Genomic DNA, 15,737 nt, shown 5'->3' with positions numbered 1-15,737 from the left:
TTTACAAACAGAGTAAATAAGAACAACAAGAAGCCATCGTAGTATAGTGGTTAGTACAGATCGTTGTGGCCGATCAGACCCAGGTTCGATTCCAGGCGATGGCACGCTTCTTTTTTTGCTATTTTTGCGGATTTTTGATAGTAAATGATAATTTTTTTTTAGATGGATGAATAGAGATGATTTTAACGTAATGTTTCTCTGCTTTTAAATGTCTTTTGGAGGTATTGGTTGTTGTATTATTGTGGTTTTCATGTTATCTCTTTTTAAGCTTGACCGATACTTTAAAATTTCCCTGGATTTTATAAACACCGAAAACTTATCGAAAATTAATTTGATGTCAAAAGATTCTACTTCTTAAGCGTTGCTAAACATAATGTTTAAATCAAATCAATAACATTTTTTTGAAAGAAGAAACTATAAAAGTATTTAGTAAAACAAAATGTCCAAGAATTTTTGAACATGAAGAAGGGAAATAATAAAATATGATACATATAAACTGAAGGGAAATAATGTCTATAAACAAGTCTAATTTGAACTAGATCTATCAATCATCTAGGTATTTTCAATATCTCAATTATGAACAGTTAATCATGAATCTAATTAACGGTAACGGTTTGGAAAACAGTTTCAGTGGTTGTAACTTTATTACCTTGATGACCAGCATGTTCATGACGTTTTTTATTTGATGATGAACCACCACCACCAGTTTTGAAAACTTCAATACTAGCTTTTGCACCATTTTTAGCAGTAACAACACAAAAATCAGCACCACCAGCACCTGAAGTTGAACGTTTAGATTTACCATTATTAACACCATTAACACCATCTTTACTTGGATCAATTTCACATGGACCACCTGAACATGATGAATCATCATCACATTTAATTCTAATACCAAATTCTGGTTTTTCATTTCTAAATGGAGTATCTTGTTCTAAATAAATTGGATTCCAACCAATTTTAACAAATGTATCTTTATTATCATTTTGATTTGCACCTGCAACATATGGAGCCCAATTACCTTGAGGTTTATCTTTTGAACCCCATTTACATCCATCATCAACAGAAACACCTGGTGGATTAATATAAAAATGTGCAGCAGTACCAGCCCAATAATCAGAACCTGGAACAGCCAAAGTTCTTTTACTATTACCATCAACATTTGTTGGAATCAACATCTCTTCATTACCTGGTAAAACAGTTTGACAAAATGCAACATTTTCACCAACTTTATTATTTGCACTAACAGTACCTGCACCACTAACACAATATGAACCTTGTCTTTTTTCTTCAATTTCACCATCATCATTACACCAAATACCACCATTTTGAGAACCTGGATATGAATAAGTTTTAACATCTGGATCCCATTGACCCATTAATTGACCTGGTGGACAAGCATATGGACACCAAGAACCAGAAGTACATTCTTGATCATTATGCATGGCCCAACCACCATTTTTACCATTTTTTTGAACAGCAACTAAACCTTTATCAGTTGGGAATTTACATGATGAACCTCTTTTAAATAATGATGAAACATTTTTACCTTCAATTTGTTTACCATGTTGATGTTGTTGATGTTTTGGTGAAGCTTCAACAATTGATGATAAAAGAGTGATATAAAGAGCAATTGTTTTAAATAACATTGTGAATCTATTCGTATTAAATTAAAAGGAATGAATAATTTGAATATAATCAATGATTTACTTCAAGATATACAGTTTTGTAGTGCAGATGATTGAAATTGTGGAATAATCAACTTATTTATATATTTGGTAATTGATTTGATCCGGTTAGAAATTTTCCATACTCCATACTTTGAATATGTATGAATCCATAAATTGCTTTAACGGTTTTCACTCATCTGGTGATCAAATTCATATAAAATGTTTCAATATGTATGATTATTCCTTTTGTGATATGTTTCCATATGTGAAATTATAAAGTTTGGTTGTATAGTATTTTCAATTCTAGAATTCAAATTCAAGTCGATCGTCTATCAAAAATCTATGATTTTCCTTTAATTACCATTAGTTTACGATTATATGCAAGTCATGTATCGAATTTAATATGATTTACCCCATATAGAAAAAATTGTGTATGATACTTATACCTAATATTTTGTTTTAACCATGGATACATATCTTGATACTAAAAGATAGCTACTCAAGATTCAAATAAGCTTTAAACCTTAAGCGTCATACTGTATTTAGTGTTTAGTATTACTTTTTGGAAAAACTTTAAACACAATCTAGTTATGACACATGACTAAATCAAGTGAAAAATTTGACTAGAATTGGTATACCAACTACCAAATCAAAATTACTAACAATTCTTCCGGGTTCTAATACTTTTAATTCGTCTAAAGTTTAATCTTTCATTTACTGATCTCATGAATTGGTCTATACACAAACTCTATCGAGCAAGTTATGAACCAAGTATGTGTATAATTTGAGGGGCTATGAGTTAAATTTTTAGTTAAATCTGGAATATTCATGAAAATAGTGAACATAAAACTTTAAAAGATGAATATTATCAAATCAAAATGTCCATACTATGATTATCAATTTATATCAACTTGATTTTGATTTACATGAAGTTCATCAATGTCATAATTCGGTGATTAAAATTAATGTAGGTAATTAAAAAAATTAACTCCGATATTTGATTTTGAAAATCAAAATTTGAGAAGAACATACAAAATGAGTTATCAAGTATAATATGTAGTACAAACTATATCTTATATCTAACAGCTTTTTTTTAAATTTGAACCTGACATTAAATCATCTTTAAAGTTTCAACGTATATTCCAATTAATTCTTAATTAGAATAATACTCAGTGATTACGTAGTTGTTGAAAAATTTTTCTTTTGAATGTTTGCTACTGCGTTGTTGTCCTTCACGAAAAAAAAAATCCAAAAAAATGGCTGTGATTCTAGAACCTTTGGCCAATGGCTTTTGAATTTATTGACGAAATTATGATAATTTTGTATATGATAGTTGTCAAATTTTCAAAATTTATGATCCATTAAATGCAACTCTAGAGAAATGAAGTGAATAATGATATAATAGGGGTTCTGATTAAAGTGCGTTCATGCTGATAATGTTATATTGTTATGTTACAAGTTGTAATATTCAAATCCCGTATAAATATTATCTTGATTGATTAAACATAAGAAGGTTGAAGAATTTCTGAAAGTATGATTATTCGGGTTAAAGATATTAAATAGATCATATAAGTTTCATGGTACGTATATATTGTTTAGAGTTAGAGTTAACTAGTCTTGATTAGTTCTCAAAATGTGAGTGTGTGAAACTTCCTGAATTGATTTTGAGAATACTTTGTATATTGAGGCCATCAAAGATTCAAATTGAGAATATATTCAGTACTAGAAAGATCAACTTACCAAACTTTTGTGTTTTCGACTTTATTGGTTATATTGAATTTGATCATATGGATGGTCCTATGATTAACACCAACAATCTCCAGAAGTTATGAATGAGTTTTCAGTTATATATAGAACTGAATTTCAGATGTGAAGTTAGAATCATAAAGTCTTAATAAGTTAAACCAAGGCATAACAGGGTACTCTAGTAATCAATAGGTATATACGCTTAATGATCTAGAATTAATGTTTTTGGAAGTATATGATCTTTAGTCTAGTGAGAATATTAATTCATAGTAACTTTAGAGTATTACATTCACTTGTCAAAGACCTTTGACAGAAGCACTGACTTCTGTGAGCTATACAGCTTAATTTCTTTAAGCATTTATATATACTTCTCAAAAGTAAAGAGTCAAGATCCTTCAGACTGCTCTAGTATATATCATATAGTGATGTTTGGAATTATGATACCATGGTAACTATGCAAAATGCAAGAAGTTCGAATTCATACATACTTTGATATCACCGATTCTATTGTTTAGATTGAATATCAATATGATAAGTGGAGGTATAAAGAACCTATCACTTGTACTAATACCCTTTCGATATCAACTTTATAACCATTTCAATAACAAAAGATAATTTAGTACACGAGAATTATATTTGTACTGGTATATAATCTTGGTCAGAAACGCGTTCATGGTATTACAATTGTAACCTAGCAACGGAGATATTTTTCTTGACCAAAATCAAAACCAAGAGATCATGAGAAAAACTTTTTCAAAGAAATGTCTTAAACAAAACAAAACGCGTTATGAATTTATATTTGAAAAGAGAATGATTTAAATGGGAATTTCATTGATCTATAAATATATGTTGATCAATAGATACGTATGTTGATATTTGTTGTAGAATCGATAATGTGGTATATCGTAGTGGCTTGAATACTCGGGCTTTATGAGTGATAACGCAGGAACCCCAAAACAACAGTCCCAGGGTCTTTGTTACCAGGTAAGCTCACTTCAAAGTTCAATAGTATGGCTCAACAAGCTCTGTCTATTCTCTTGAGCCTAACTAATTAAGTCTCTGCCTACACTCCCTGTCAAGTGTCCACTGTTAAACTAAAATTACTTCTCACTGGGGTTATTCCGCACCTGCCTAGCTTTTCCTCTCTGAGTGTACCTATGGCTATGCGTGTATTTCTTGGTTATATTCTCATCAAGAAAAGTACAAATATTTGGGAGAACCCACTTCAACACTTTTTAGAATTCAACAACGTCCATCATTGTGAACATCTAGATTGCAAAACAACTATACTACACATTCGTTAAGAGGAACTATATCATTACAAAGACTTAACCACAGCCTTTGAATCCTCTCTCAATTCATTTCTCAACTAAAAGATCTTCATCAGCTTATATACTCTGCTGCGGTTATCAATTATCCCTTAACAAGAGTTGTTATTTTTATTTTCTTATACAAAATAAAAAAAAAAGTGGATTTTTTGTCTTTCTAAAACATTTTAAACCAAAAGAATATTAGTGCTATCAACAGCGGGTCTTCAAAAAGGTTTTCAGCAGGAGTTTCAACAGGTTTGATATTATCTTCTCAATCGCTACACCATTAAGTAAGGGTTCACCGTTCTACACGTTAAAGCGCTGTATTTCAATCATCTCTGGGGTGCGCGGTTAATCAATAACAATAACAACAACAACAACAATAACAAGTTCATTCGCTACATTACAATACATCTACAGATTATATAAATCATGTCAAATCCAATAAGAAATCTGACGGATCGTACGCCTTTGGCTGATCATGATGATTCTTCAGATTCCGCTTCAAGAAATGATCCATTTGCTGATGATAATTTAATAAATAATTCAAATGGTAGTGATGATTCAACAACTGATTTAATTCAAAATTCAAATTCTGCATTAGATTTACGTTATTATACTCATCAACCAGGTTTTGCAGGCTCTTCAAACTATTTAAATCCAAATCAATTCAATTCATCTAGCCCAATTCCTCCTCATTCAAAAGCTGCTGCTCATATTTCTGTTAATAGTAATATTCAATCTCCAGGTGAATTTGATCGTTATCCAAGTGTTGCAAATTCTTCAACTAATTTACCTGATCAAAAACAAAATTATCATAAATCAACAGCTTCTTATAATTCTGATTCTTCTTCTTCAAATCCTTTTATTTCTGAAGGTGATTCAAATCCTTTTGGTGGTTATCCAGTTAGTGCTTTCCCATTACATATTGATGAAAAAGAAGCTGATGATTATATTCATAATCCTGATCCAATAAGTGATGCTTATGATGATAAACATGCCTTTTTAAATGACCTGAAAGCTATGGATAAAAGATCCGCTGGTGGGTTATTTGGTTTACTGTTTTTATTCTTGGGTGCCATTGCATTATTCGTTATCTTACCAGCATTAACTTATTCAGGTGTTGTTGATCATGGTGATGATCATACTGTTTATGAAATATTGACATTTTATCAATATCCTCAATTATCTGCAATTAGAACAAGTTTAGTTGATCCTGATACACCTGATGATGTTAAAACTAAAAAATCAAGAGGTGGTCAAGATTGGACTCTAGTATTTTCTGATGAATTTGCTGCTGAAGGTAGAACTTTTTATGATGGTGATGATCAATTTTGGATGGGTCCTGATATTCATTATGATGCTACAAAAGATTTAGAATGGTATGATCCAGATGCTGCAACTACATCTGAAGGTGCTTTAAGATTAAGAATGGATGCTTTTGAGAATCATGGTTTATTTTATAGATCAGGTATGTTACAAAGTTGGAATAAAATGTGTTTTACTCAAGGTCATATAGAAGTTTCTTCAATGTTACCAAATTATGGTAATGTTAGTGGATTATGGCCAGGTATTTGGACTTTAGGTAATTTAGCAAGACCAGGATATTTGGCAAGTGCTGAAGCTGTTTGGCCTTATAGTTATAATTCTTGTGATGCAGGTATTACACCAAATCAATCATCTCATGATGGTATTAGTTATTTAAAAGGTCAAAAATTAAATGCTTGTACTTGTGATGGTGAAGATCATCCAAATCCAGGAACTGGTAGAGGTGCTCCTGAATTAGATATTTTAGAAGGTTCAACTGATACTACATTGAAAACTGGTGTTGCTTCTCAATCTTTACAAGTTGCTCCTTATGATATTTGGTATATTCCAGATTATGATTTTGTTGAAATTCATAATACTTCAACTACATGTATGAATACTTATACTGGTGGTCCATTTCAACAAGCTGTTTCAGGTATTACAACTTTAAGTCCAAAATGGAATGAATTTGGTAATGAAGAAACAGGTCCTTCATATCAAACTTATGCGTATGAATATTTAAATGATCGTGATGATGGTTATGTTACATGGTTTGTTGGTGATGGTGCAGCTTATACATTACATTCACATGCATTACATCCAAATGGTAATATTGATTGGAGACCTTTACCACAAGAACCAATGTCAATTATTTTAAATTTAGGTATTTCAAATAATTGGGCTTATATTGATTGGGCTTCAATTATGTTTCCAGTTACTCATTCAATTGATTATGTTCGTATTTATCAACCATCAGATCAAGTTTCTTTAACTTGTGATCCAAAAGATTATCCAACTTATGATTATATTCAAAATCATTTAAATGCTTATATGAATGTTAATTTAACAAATTGGGAAGATGCAGGTTATTCAATGCCAAAAAATATTTTAACAGGTAATTGTAAATCATCAAATTTTAAACAATCATCATCAAGTTCTTAAATTTGATTATTAATTAATTAAAGTTATATTATGATATATACTGGTTTAAAATTATTTATTTCAAAACATTTCAATATTTATATGATGAATCTATTGAATTGAATGTTTATTATGACATGATGAATTGGACTCTAAACTTATTAAAAATAAAAAAAATTAAACTAAAGCTTTCAAAAGCTTTATATTTCTTGCTAATATATCAGCTTTTCTTTCATGAGTTGTATGATATGTGATGGTGTTCAGGCAAGAGTTTTCATTTCTTTGATATTAATTATATTCATGTACTTTGTATTTGTTATATAATTATTTTAGTTTGACTTTTTAAAATTTGTTATAATTGTATTAATAAAAGATTAATTTGGTTTATGAAGATGTTGTATTGATACATGTAGTAGAAGCTGGAACTTGTGATCAATTATATGTATGATTGATATGTATTAAAGTATAATCTATTTAATCTAGTTGTAGTTATCTATATTCAACTCATTTATATATGACCTTATAAAACATTGATATACTGATTCTCATAGTTAAGAGTTACAAATTAAGTCATTTGATAGCCAAAAACACTGTAATTCTATGATCATCAAACTAAAAACTTATCAGATTAAGTTCCAAAAAAGAAAAACAAAAAGATTACTTTAGAGTTACAAAATCAACAAGCAATATATTAAAGCTATATAGTAGTAATGAAATATACAGCGTTTAAGATATAAACAACATTATAGCACAGCGGTTAGTGTAAGGATCATAATGAGTATAATATCTACTAGTAAATTACTATAGCATATAATAGCGCTGTATTTATGAGTGTGCCCTTAGATTATGAAATGTTTTGTACTCCACATCCAGATTCCACATCCACAAAATCCCATTGTTTATATATTTAAAAGATATCCAAAAATTTAACAAGTATTTATGTTTTGATTAAGTCGTATCGTATAATTGGTGACACAAAGATCAATATTGAATCATATATTTAAAATTACAAGTTGTAACAGCTGGAGACTTCATCAACCTATATCAAAACATTTGAATTAATAAGGCCACAATGAATATAAATGATTTTTTTGATATCTCAGAAGGAAATTTGACAATCTACAACTTTCATGAATTCTGTTATGGTAACAACATTATAGATACTTCACAATTAGATTTTGATTCGTTTGAGAATTTTTTGAAACAAACAAACTCCCGATTCAAAGGATGCAACCTTACATTAGACGATGGTATTACAAAGAAAGATATTAAAGAAAATTTGAGAAAAAGAAATCTTTTCTTTAGGAATAATAAAGTATCTAAAAGAAGGATTAGAATTAGTGCTGGAATCTTATATGTACAACATGAAAATATAGAATCAAATACATCTACACCTGAAGAACCTCAAACTCAAGAAACGTTCATCATCAATCCTAATATTATTCCTCAACAAATACTCAAACAAGCCTCTGAAGAAGTTGCATTATGTCAAAAAAGAAAGGAGTTCTTTAGCAATAAAGCTCTTACACCTGCTGTTAAAAAACAATTCTTTGAAAAAGTACATTCAAAACTTAAAGATCAAGGTATCTTAAGACGATACGAAACAATTACAAATTTCAATTCTAAAGCAGTGTTGAAATATTTACTGGAAACATTTCAGTGTAAAGTTGCAAAACCAATAAACGTTGATAGTAGAGGTGATGGAGATCAAGAAATTGTTGGTAAAGAAGAATCAAATAAAGTTGAATCAATTGATTATGAGAATAGAGGTGAAGAATTAAATAAAGCTGAATCAATTGATTATGAGAATAGAGCTGAAAAAAATATTGAAAGTGAAGATATTGATATTGCTAAAGGTGAAGAGGACCCTAAAGGTGAAGCTATTGATGTTGTTAAAGGTAAAAAGAGACCAGATTTTCTTTTGGTTGGTATTTTTGGTTTGATTTTGATCACAATACTTATTTTACTTTATATGAAAGGTGTTATTAGCAAAAATTTATTCAATTACAATTCTATTACTTATTATATCGGATGATATTATAAATAACTATACAAATATGCAATTACAATTCATACTCATCACTTTATATCACAGCTATTATAACAACTATATAAGGAACACAATTACCTAGGTTTTGTTATGTAGTACCCTTTGGTGTATCAATGTATAAGCACAATTAGACCAAGTTATACAAAGTGAATATAACCTGATGGTTTCTTTGGATAGTTGATTTATAAAAATTGGCTAAATACCCAAGAGCTTCTAAATCACGTATAAATTCTTATCAAAATATGTAGCTCTTGAAAAAACATCAAGAAGAACAAACTTTTTCTTCAATGATAAGTAGTGATGTGATACAACTTTCCACTAGAGGTTTTGTCCAAGTGTAGATAACATCATCTAGCAATGTAACTTTAGTTGAAATTAAAAGTTTCTAGAAGTTTAGCAAAAAGTTTCAAGAATGAACTTTGACGTTCATCCAAACCTTTTTCATGAACTTTAATTTCCATTTTGAACTTGATGATTCACCTTCATTTAATAATGTATCTTCAAAACATTCATTTATCATTGCAAAAAACAAAACTTTAATCATAATTTAATAAAAGTTCAAGATATGGGTAATTAATAAGTATCTTGTCACCATTTCATGAGAAAATTCAATAAGATATCCATCAAGTGAAACATAGTATAAAGTCAATTTGACATCTATTTCATCACCAGCACCAATGAAGTTTTCAGTTGGATATTGTCTTTCTGTTAGAATATATATCAAACAACCAAAAATTATAACAGAATCTTTATGATATCATACTATGAATATCTTGAAACAATCTAGAAAATTGTGTAATGCATTCACCTAAAAGTTTATTCCAAATATGAAATAGCTATCTCTTAATCCGTTTGATTAAAGTAAATTTATAATATGATAAATATCCAGACTTTTACTATCTAAAGGACAAATCATACTGTTCTTAGTTTTCCTTATCTTCCTTGGTGTTATAACAAGAAATTATGACTTTTGAAACTAAAAGTAAAAGCATTTCAACTAATCCACTTAGTATGAATGATTCTAAAAAATTGGAATAAATCTGACTGATCATTAAAATTGAAAATTGCATATTATAAATCTTCGTAATTTTTAATGCCAGTGTTAATGATTAGAATCCTTCATACATGATTATAAAAGATCATTAATTTGATGTTCATATTGATCTTCACTAATATCAGATGTTAAAAATCTTGTTGCATTTGTCTTGGGAAGATCAATCAATGCCTTGATACAAGCTGTTTTATATCTTTATTTGATTTTGGTAATCCAACCGCTTCTTGATCATCATTACCAATATACAAACTTTTGGTTTTATCCTTGGATTCTATCCAATTTGATATAGAACCAATTCAAATAATTCATATTCCCCCACAAGGAAAATTTTACCTTTGAAATGTTATAAGATCTGGTGAATAAGTTCCAAGGTAATATGATTGAAAAGTTGGAATTCTTGTTATTAATGATTTATGTTTATGAATATGTTTTGGAATAATTGATTCACCAAGCCATCAAAAACTCATTATTTCTTCATCATAAACCTAAATTGTTTTAATTTCACAATTAATCACTTCATTATTTTCTCTTGCTTCAATCACAGTGAGTACATTTGACCAGAAATATACTAATTTAGCATGGGTTTTGAATCTATTTTCTCTTTTGAATGATGTAAACTAACCCAATTTACATCCAGTTTTCCCTAATGATCCATTTAAAACTTTTGGTTCCCCAGTTTTGAATTGAGTATTGAATTGAATTTGATGTTGTATTGTAAGTAATGCATTATCAGATAATATTGTAAAAAAAAATCAACAGATGAACCTAATGACAATGCACCACATCCAAATAGAGTGACACTTTCCTGTATCATTAATCCAGGATAATTACCCAGAATCTTTTTGGTTGAAACTTATCACTGTAGTTCCTAAAATTCTTTGATTTCATTAAAAACATGGCCATCACCATTAAGATGGGTTTCATTGAAATGTGCAAAAGTTTTATCAGATAAACTAATTAAATAAAAAAATATCATCAGATAATTTCAAATCTATTGAAATCGATTGATATACCAGTTGATTCTATTTCACCACACGTTAAAGCGCTTTCACATTGGTCTGTAATTTTTTTCAATTATAATCAAAAATCAAATAGTGTAACCTTTTGAAGTACATTTTGACAAGAAGAATACATCACTGAACACTGATTGATTTGGTTGTACAATTGATGCTATTGAAGTTTTTCAAGTTAGCCCATTCAATTGATCAAATCCTATTGTCATAACAACCTGCATTATCATTATTTGGCGAGTATCTTGACTTTTTACTGATCAAAACAGTTATCAAATAACATTCATCCCTATAATTTTCAAAGTGATTTTTTTCAAACCCGATTTGGCGGATCAAAAAATTAATATCATTAAAGTTTGATTTTCCCCCTCCAACTATTATCAAGAATTACAATATCAACAAACAATATATTAAAGCTATAGAGGAATTATGGGAAATACAGCGCTTAAGTCATAAACAACATTATAGCACAGCGGTTAGCATAAGGATCATAATGAGTATAATATCTACTAGTAAATTACTAAACACAATGTCAAACACCATAGATTACATTCATCAAGTACTGAATTAAATTGAATCAAACCCTAATCACATGGCATTTTTTAACTTAACTTGTGGAGAATTTTTGTGACACCATTTTTGCTTATGTGATAAAATACACAATTTCGCTTATCTCTATTGTTTAGATCTCTAGTATATACCATTAAATGGGGGCAAAAAAGTACAAGTTTCAACAATTTTTCAACATCAACCATTATCATCAAATTCTATCACAATCAAAATGTCAACAGCAACTGCTAGTGAAGAGATTGACCTGGGAGAAGATTATTATAACATTTTCGATATTACAGAGTCTCAAATTATCATCTTTGAATTCTTCAAGTATTGTCACATCAAACACAAAATCTTCAATGTATCAGAAATTGACTTCACTTTGTTTGAGAAATTCTTGTATGACACCTCTAGAACATCCTTTAAAAGTGATGTTGATAATGGCCTTCCTGAAAAAGAAAGAAAGTTGAAAATTAGAAATAGAAGAAAAGATTTCATTAAAAACCAAAAATTAATGTTCAAAAGTGTAAACATCCAATTGGGGACTATTATCAAGTTCAGTTCAGAGAATGAATCAATTAATGAGAATGAATCAATTGATGAACGTACTGATCAACAAAAGGTATACTTAGTTGACACTGAAAAATTAAAATCATTTACCAATTTGAACTTCAAACAAGTCTTTTTGAATTTTTTAAAGTCAAGATCCAAAATTTCAAATTATTATTTTACTAATGGATCAAAACAATACAGATTGAAGATAGAATTAGTTAGCTACTTACAGAATATACTTAGATCAAGAGAAGGGAACAATTATCTAAAGAATTCGGAAATTATTGTTAATTTTTCTTTTGACAAGATAATTCACCTATTGAACTTATTATACGTCAATGAAATCAAAGAAAATGAAAACAACAATGAAATTGAACATGAACAGTCATCAAATACAAATCAATTAGAGTCTGGTGATGTTGAAATGTCTATAGAGAAAATTATCCATAATGAAGAAGTTACTGATCTGCAAAATAAAGATTTAGCTGAATTAAAAAATAAAGAATTAGAATTAATTGTTTCACAACATGTTCAAGAAGCTAATGTAATTCTTGGTTCAACAACTAATACACCAAGTTCAGTAGATAATGTTAATGCTACCAATTCCATAACAAAGAAGAATCATCATAATGAAGAATTAGTTACTGATACAGAATCACAAAATAATGGTGTTATTGCAGCAGATTTAGCTGAATTAAAAAATAAAGAATTAGAAATTATTCCACAACATGTTAAAGAAGCTAATGTAATTATTGGTTCAGCAACTAGTAATACACCAAAATCAGTAAATAATGAAAAGTTCAGAGCTGAAACTGATGAATTAACCGAAGTTAAAACAGGTACCTCAAATAAAAGAAGCTTAAAAGATCAGGTAGATTATAAGAAAAAGCTTCAAAAAACGGTACCAGTACCTAAACCATTACCTTCATTTGTGACTGCAACAACCAAAGCGTCAAGACAAAGGGATTTGGAAAATGCTCGTCGTCGTAATAAATAAATAGATTTGTTTATTATACAAATCGGTGTCAATAATTCTGATACAGCTACTTAATTATCTAATATAAATATATGACAGCTTCTATTATCGATAATGTGAAATGTAAATACCTCTTATAAATAGTTTGAACGCAACTTTGATGGGAATTCAACAATAACATACGTGGTGTACCGAAAACCTCAATATTAATGTAATTCAATAGTAGTATTGGACCAGTTTCAATGTGACACATCATACAGCTAGAGCTATTGTTCCAGATAATACCTTTATGTATTTATATATATATATAACTTGATTCCTTATTCTCATACTCAGTATAGCAATTATACCTTTAATTCTTACCAAGTCTTTGACTTCCGAATCTAGTAGATTTAACATGATTCTCTTTTTCTCAAAATTCAAGTTCGTAATTGTTTAATTGATCTCTTATCATATTCCCTTCGTGTTCCTTTTGAGTCATTCAAATTAAATAAATCATTCATAATAATTTGAGGAAACTTTTCAAGGATATATGCTATATCTAATCATTGATACCATATCACTGATATTCATCTTTCATTAGTTCCAACACTCCAATAGATATATATTATTCTTCCTTTATATCATGATCTGTATATTTTTCCTTAGTTTCTTAAGATATAGTAAGTTTACCATATAACAGAATTAATCACCTCTTTATGTTTCATTTTCTTTCATTTCCTTTTAATTCCTGTGACATTAAATCTCATATTAGAGTTTTCACACTATTATTCTTTAATTTTCAAGCCTAATTTTCGTTTTTCAAGTAATCCTTCAGAAGATATCATCCTATAGTTTTGAGCTATACGGTTTCATGATATTTGATAAGAACAACAATTTATATCTATTAACAATAGATCAAACAAATAAGTTTTCAATAACAACATAATGATTGTAATAAATAAGCAAATATTCTTTGAACATAGCTTGACAAGATCTAATTAAATCAACATCTTTTTAAATCAGTCATGCTTATGCATATTCAATCTCTTTCACGAAAACTTGACCAAAATTGATAAGAACCAACAAACAGAAGGTAGAATGTCCACTGCCAATAATAATCTAGCTAATATTTAATTCCTCAGGATAATCATCTACATGATATCCTTCTTCATCTTCATGATAATCATCTTCATCTTCATCTTTATAATAATCTTCTTCATGATAATTTGGAAAATTACGTGCAAAATAACGTTCTTCACCACACGAGTAACGACGGAAATGTTTTCCACCATTATGATTTAATTTAATGTCTTTATTATCATCTTTTCCTGTTATCATCATTTTCCTATATTTCGGAACCTCCAGATCTATTTTCTGACCTATAAAAGCCTATACCTTTAGATCCTTGATCTCTCTTAAGTCCCCTAAACCCTCCTCTTATGCCACGTTGGTACCTCTATGGTTTATGGCGAGTACATATTGATCATTATTATGACTAAATGAAGCATTTGTACTAATCCAATATTTAACAGATTGATCTATGAGAGTTGTGTATGAAACAACTGATTTGAAATACCTTTAAAATTGTGTGATTTTAAAGTTAACAAATTAGAATTTTGGCTTCCCTGTAGATTAAGTTGAGCAAAAATTAACTATAAATTAAATACTGATGATAAATTTGGGCTGATTTTCTTCAGGTGTGTTGATGTAAGTTAGTCAACATAATGTGCTCTTAATCACAAATTAAACACTCTCCACTTGCCAATTCATTGAGTTTCGAAAATACCATATCAATAATACCTTGATAAGTTATATCATAACTTGAGTTTGGTAATTCATTTTCATACTTATTTTAATGTAGATCACAACTTCCAAGAATATATCATAGTATAAATGAGGAATTTTATCAGTATATATCACCAGCTGAATCAATTGATTATTTAGCAAAGGCTTGATCATTTTGTAAAGAATCAACCTTTTCCTTCAATATGCTTGATAATATGATATTCTTATCTATTTCAATATCATAAGTGGGCCTCATATTATTTCTTGTTGGTAATGCATTTTTTATTTAAACGTCCATTCCTTAAAAATACAGATTCCTAATTCTTGAACCATTAAGGTATAAAAGTTTTTGGTCGTTTGAGTTTAAAAATTAAAGAATAAATACTTTATTAACTCCTTTAGCTTTTTGTTTGCATTACCTGAATTGACTTCATAGTTATGAAAGCCACTTTGGTTGTTACTAACCATTGGAATTTTACCAGCAAAAAAAATTTAGTATTTAATTTCACCCCTGACAGCTAGTCAAACAAAACGTGTTCAAATCATTACTTTCTGGTCTTACACCAAACCTTGGATATAATCCATTACCTCCAACACTGTAA

General features: G+C 29.1%; 5 protein-coding genes across 5 annotated transcripts; 3 read left to right on the top strand and 2 right to left on the bottom strand.

Moving 5' to 3' along the window:
* Positions 1–596: 596 nt before the first annotated feature.
* On the bottom strand, positions 597–1,649 carry BN7_2960 (uncharacterized protein; the record flags this gene model as incomplete). The annotated part of the gene is made up of 1 exon (XM_011276519.1): positions 597–1,649. One exon carries the CDS (start codon positions 1,647–1,649, stop codon positions 597–599), a length of 1,053 nt encoding a protein of 350 aa, XP_011274821.1.
* A 3,509-nt stretch (positions 1,650–5,158) lies between these two features.
* On the top strand, positions 5,159–7,195 carry BN7_2959 (SKN1/KRE6 family beta-glucan synthesis-associated protein; the record flags this gene model as incomplete). The annotated part of the gene is made up of 1 exon (XM_011276518.1): positions 5,159–7,195. One exon carries the CDS (start codon positions 5,159–5,161, stop codon positions 7,193–7,195), a length of 2,037 nt encoding a protein of 678 aa, XP_011274820.1.
* Positions 7,196–8,246: 1,051 nt separating this feature from the next.
* On the top strand, positions 8,247–9,209 carry BN7_2958 (uncharacterized protein; the record flags this gene model as incomplete). The annotated part of the gene is made up of 1 exon (XM_011276517.1): positions 8,247–9,209. One exon carries the CDS (start codon positions 8,247–8,249, stop codon positions 9,207–9,209), a length of 963 nt encoding a protein of 320 aa, XP_011274819.1.
* Positions 9,210–12,069: 2,860 nt separating this feature from the next.
* BN7_2957 (uncharacterized protein) lies at positions 12,070–13,389 on the top strand (the record flags this gene model as incomplete). The annotated part of the gene is made up of 1 exon (XM_011276516.1): positions 12,070–13,389. One exon carries the CDS (start codon positions 12,070–12,072, stop codon positions 13,387–13,389), a length of 1,320 nt encoding a protein of 439 aa, XP_011274818.1.
* A 1,080-nt stretch (positions 13,390–14,469) lies between these two features.
* BN7_2956 (uncharacterized protein) lies at positions 14,470–14,691 on the bottom strand (the record flags this gene model as incomplete). Its single annotated transcript, XM_011276515.1, has 1 exon — positions 14,470–14,691. One exon carries the CDS (start codon positions 14,689–14,691, stop codon positions 14,470–14,472), a length of 222 nt encoding a protein of 73 aa, XP_011274817.1.
* Between the last annotated feature and the right edge of the window lie 1,046 nt (positions 14,692–15,737).

This window comes from Wickerhamomyces ciferrii, contig 00076 (genome assembly GCF_000313485.1).
Source record: "Wickerhamomyces ciferrii WGS project CAIF00000000 data, strain NRRL Y-1031 F-60-10, contig 00076, whole genome shotgun sequence".
Lineage (NCBI taxonomy): Eukaryota > Fungi > Ascomycota > Saccharomycetes > Phaffomycetales > Wickerhamomycetaceae > Hansenula > Hansenula ciferrii.
Note: the sequence above shows the minus strand (reverse complement) of the source record. Positions and strands in the feature narration are given on the sequence as shown.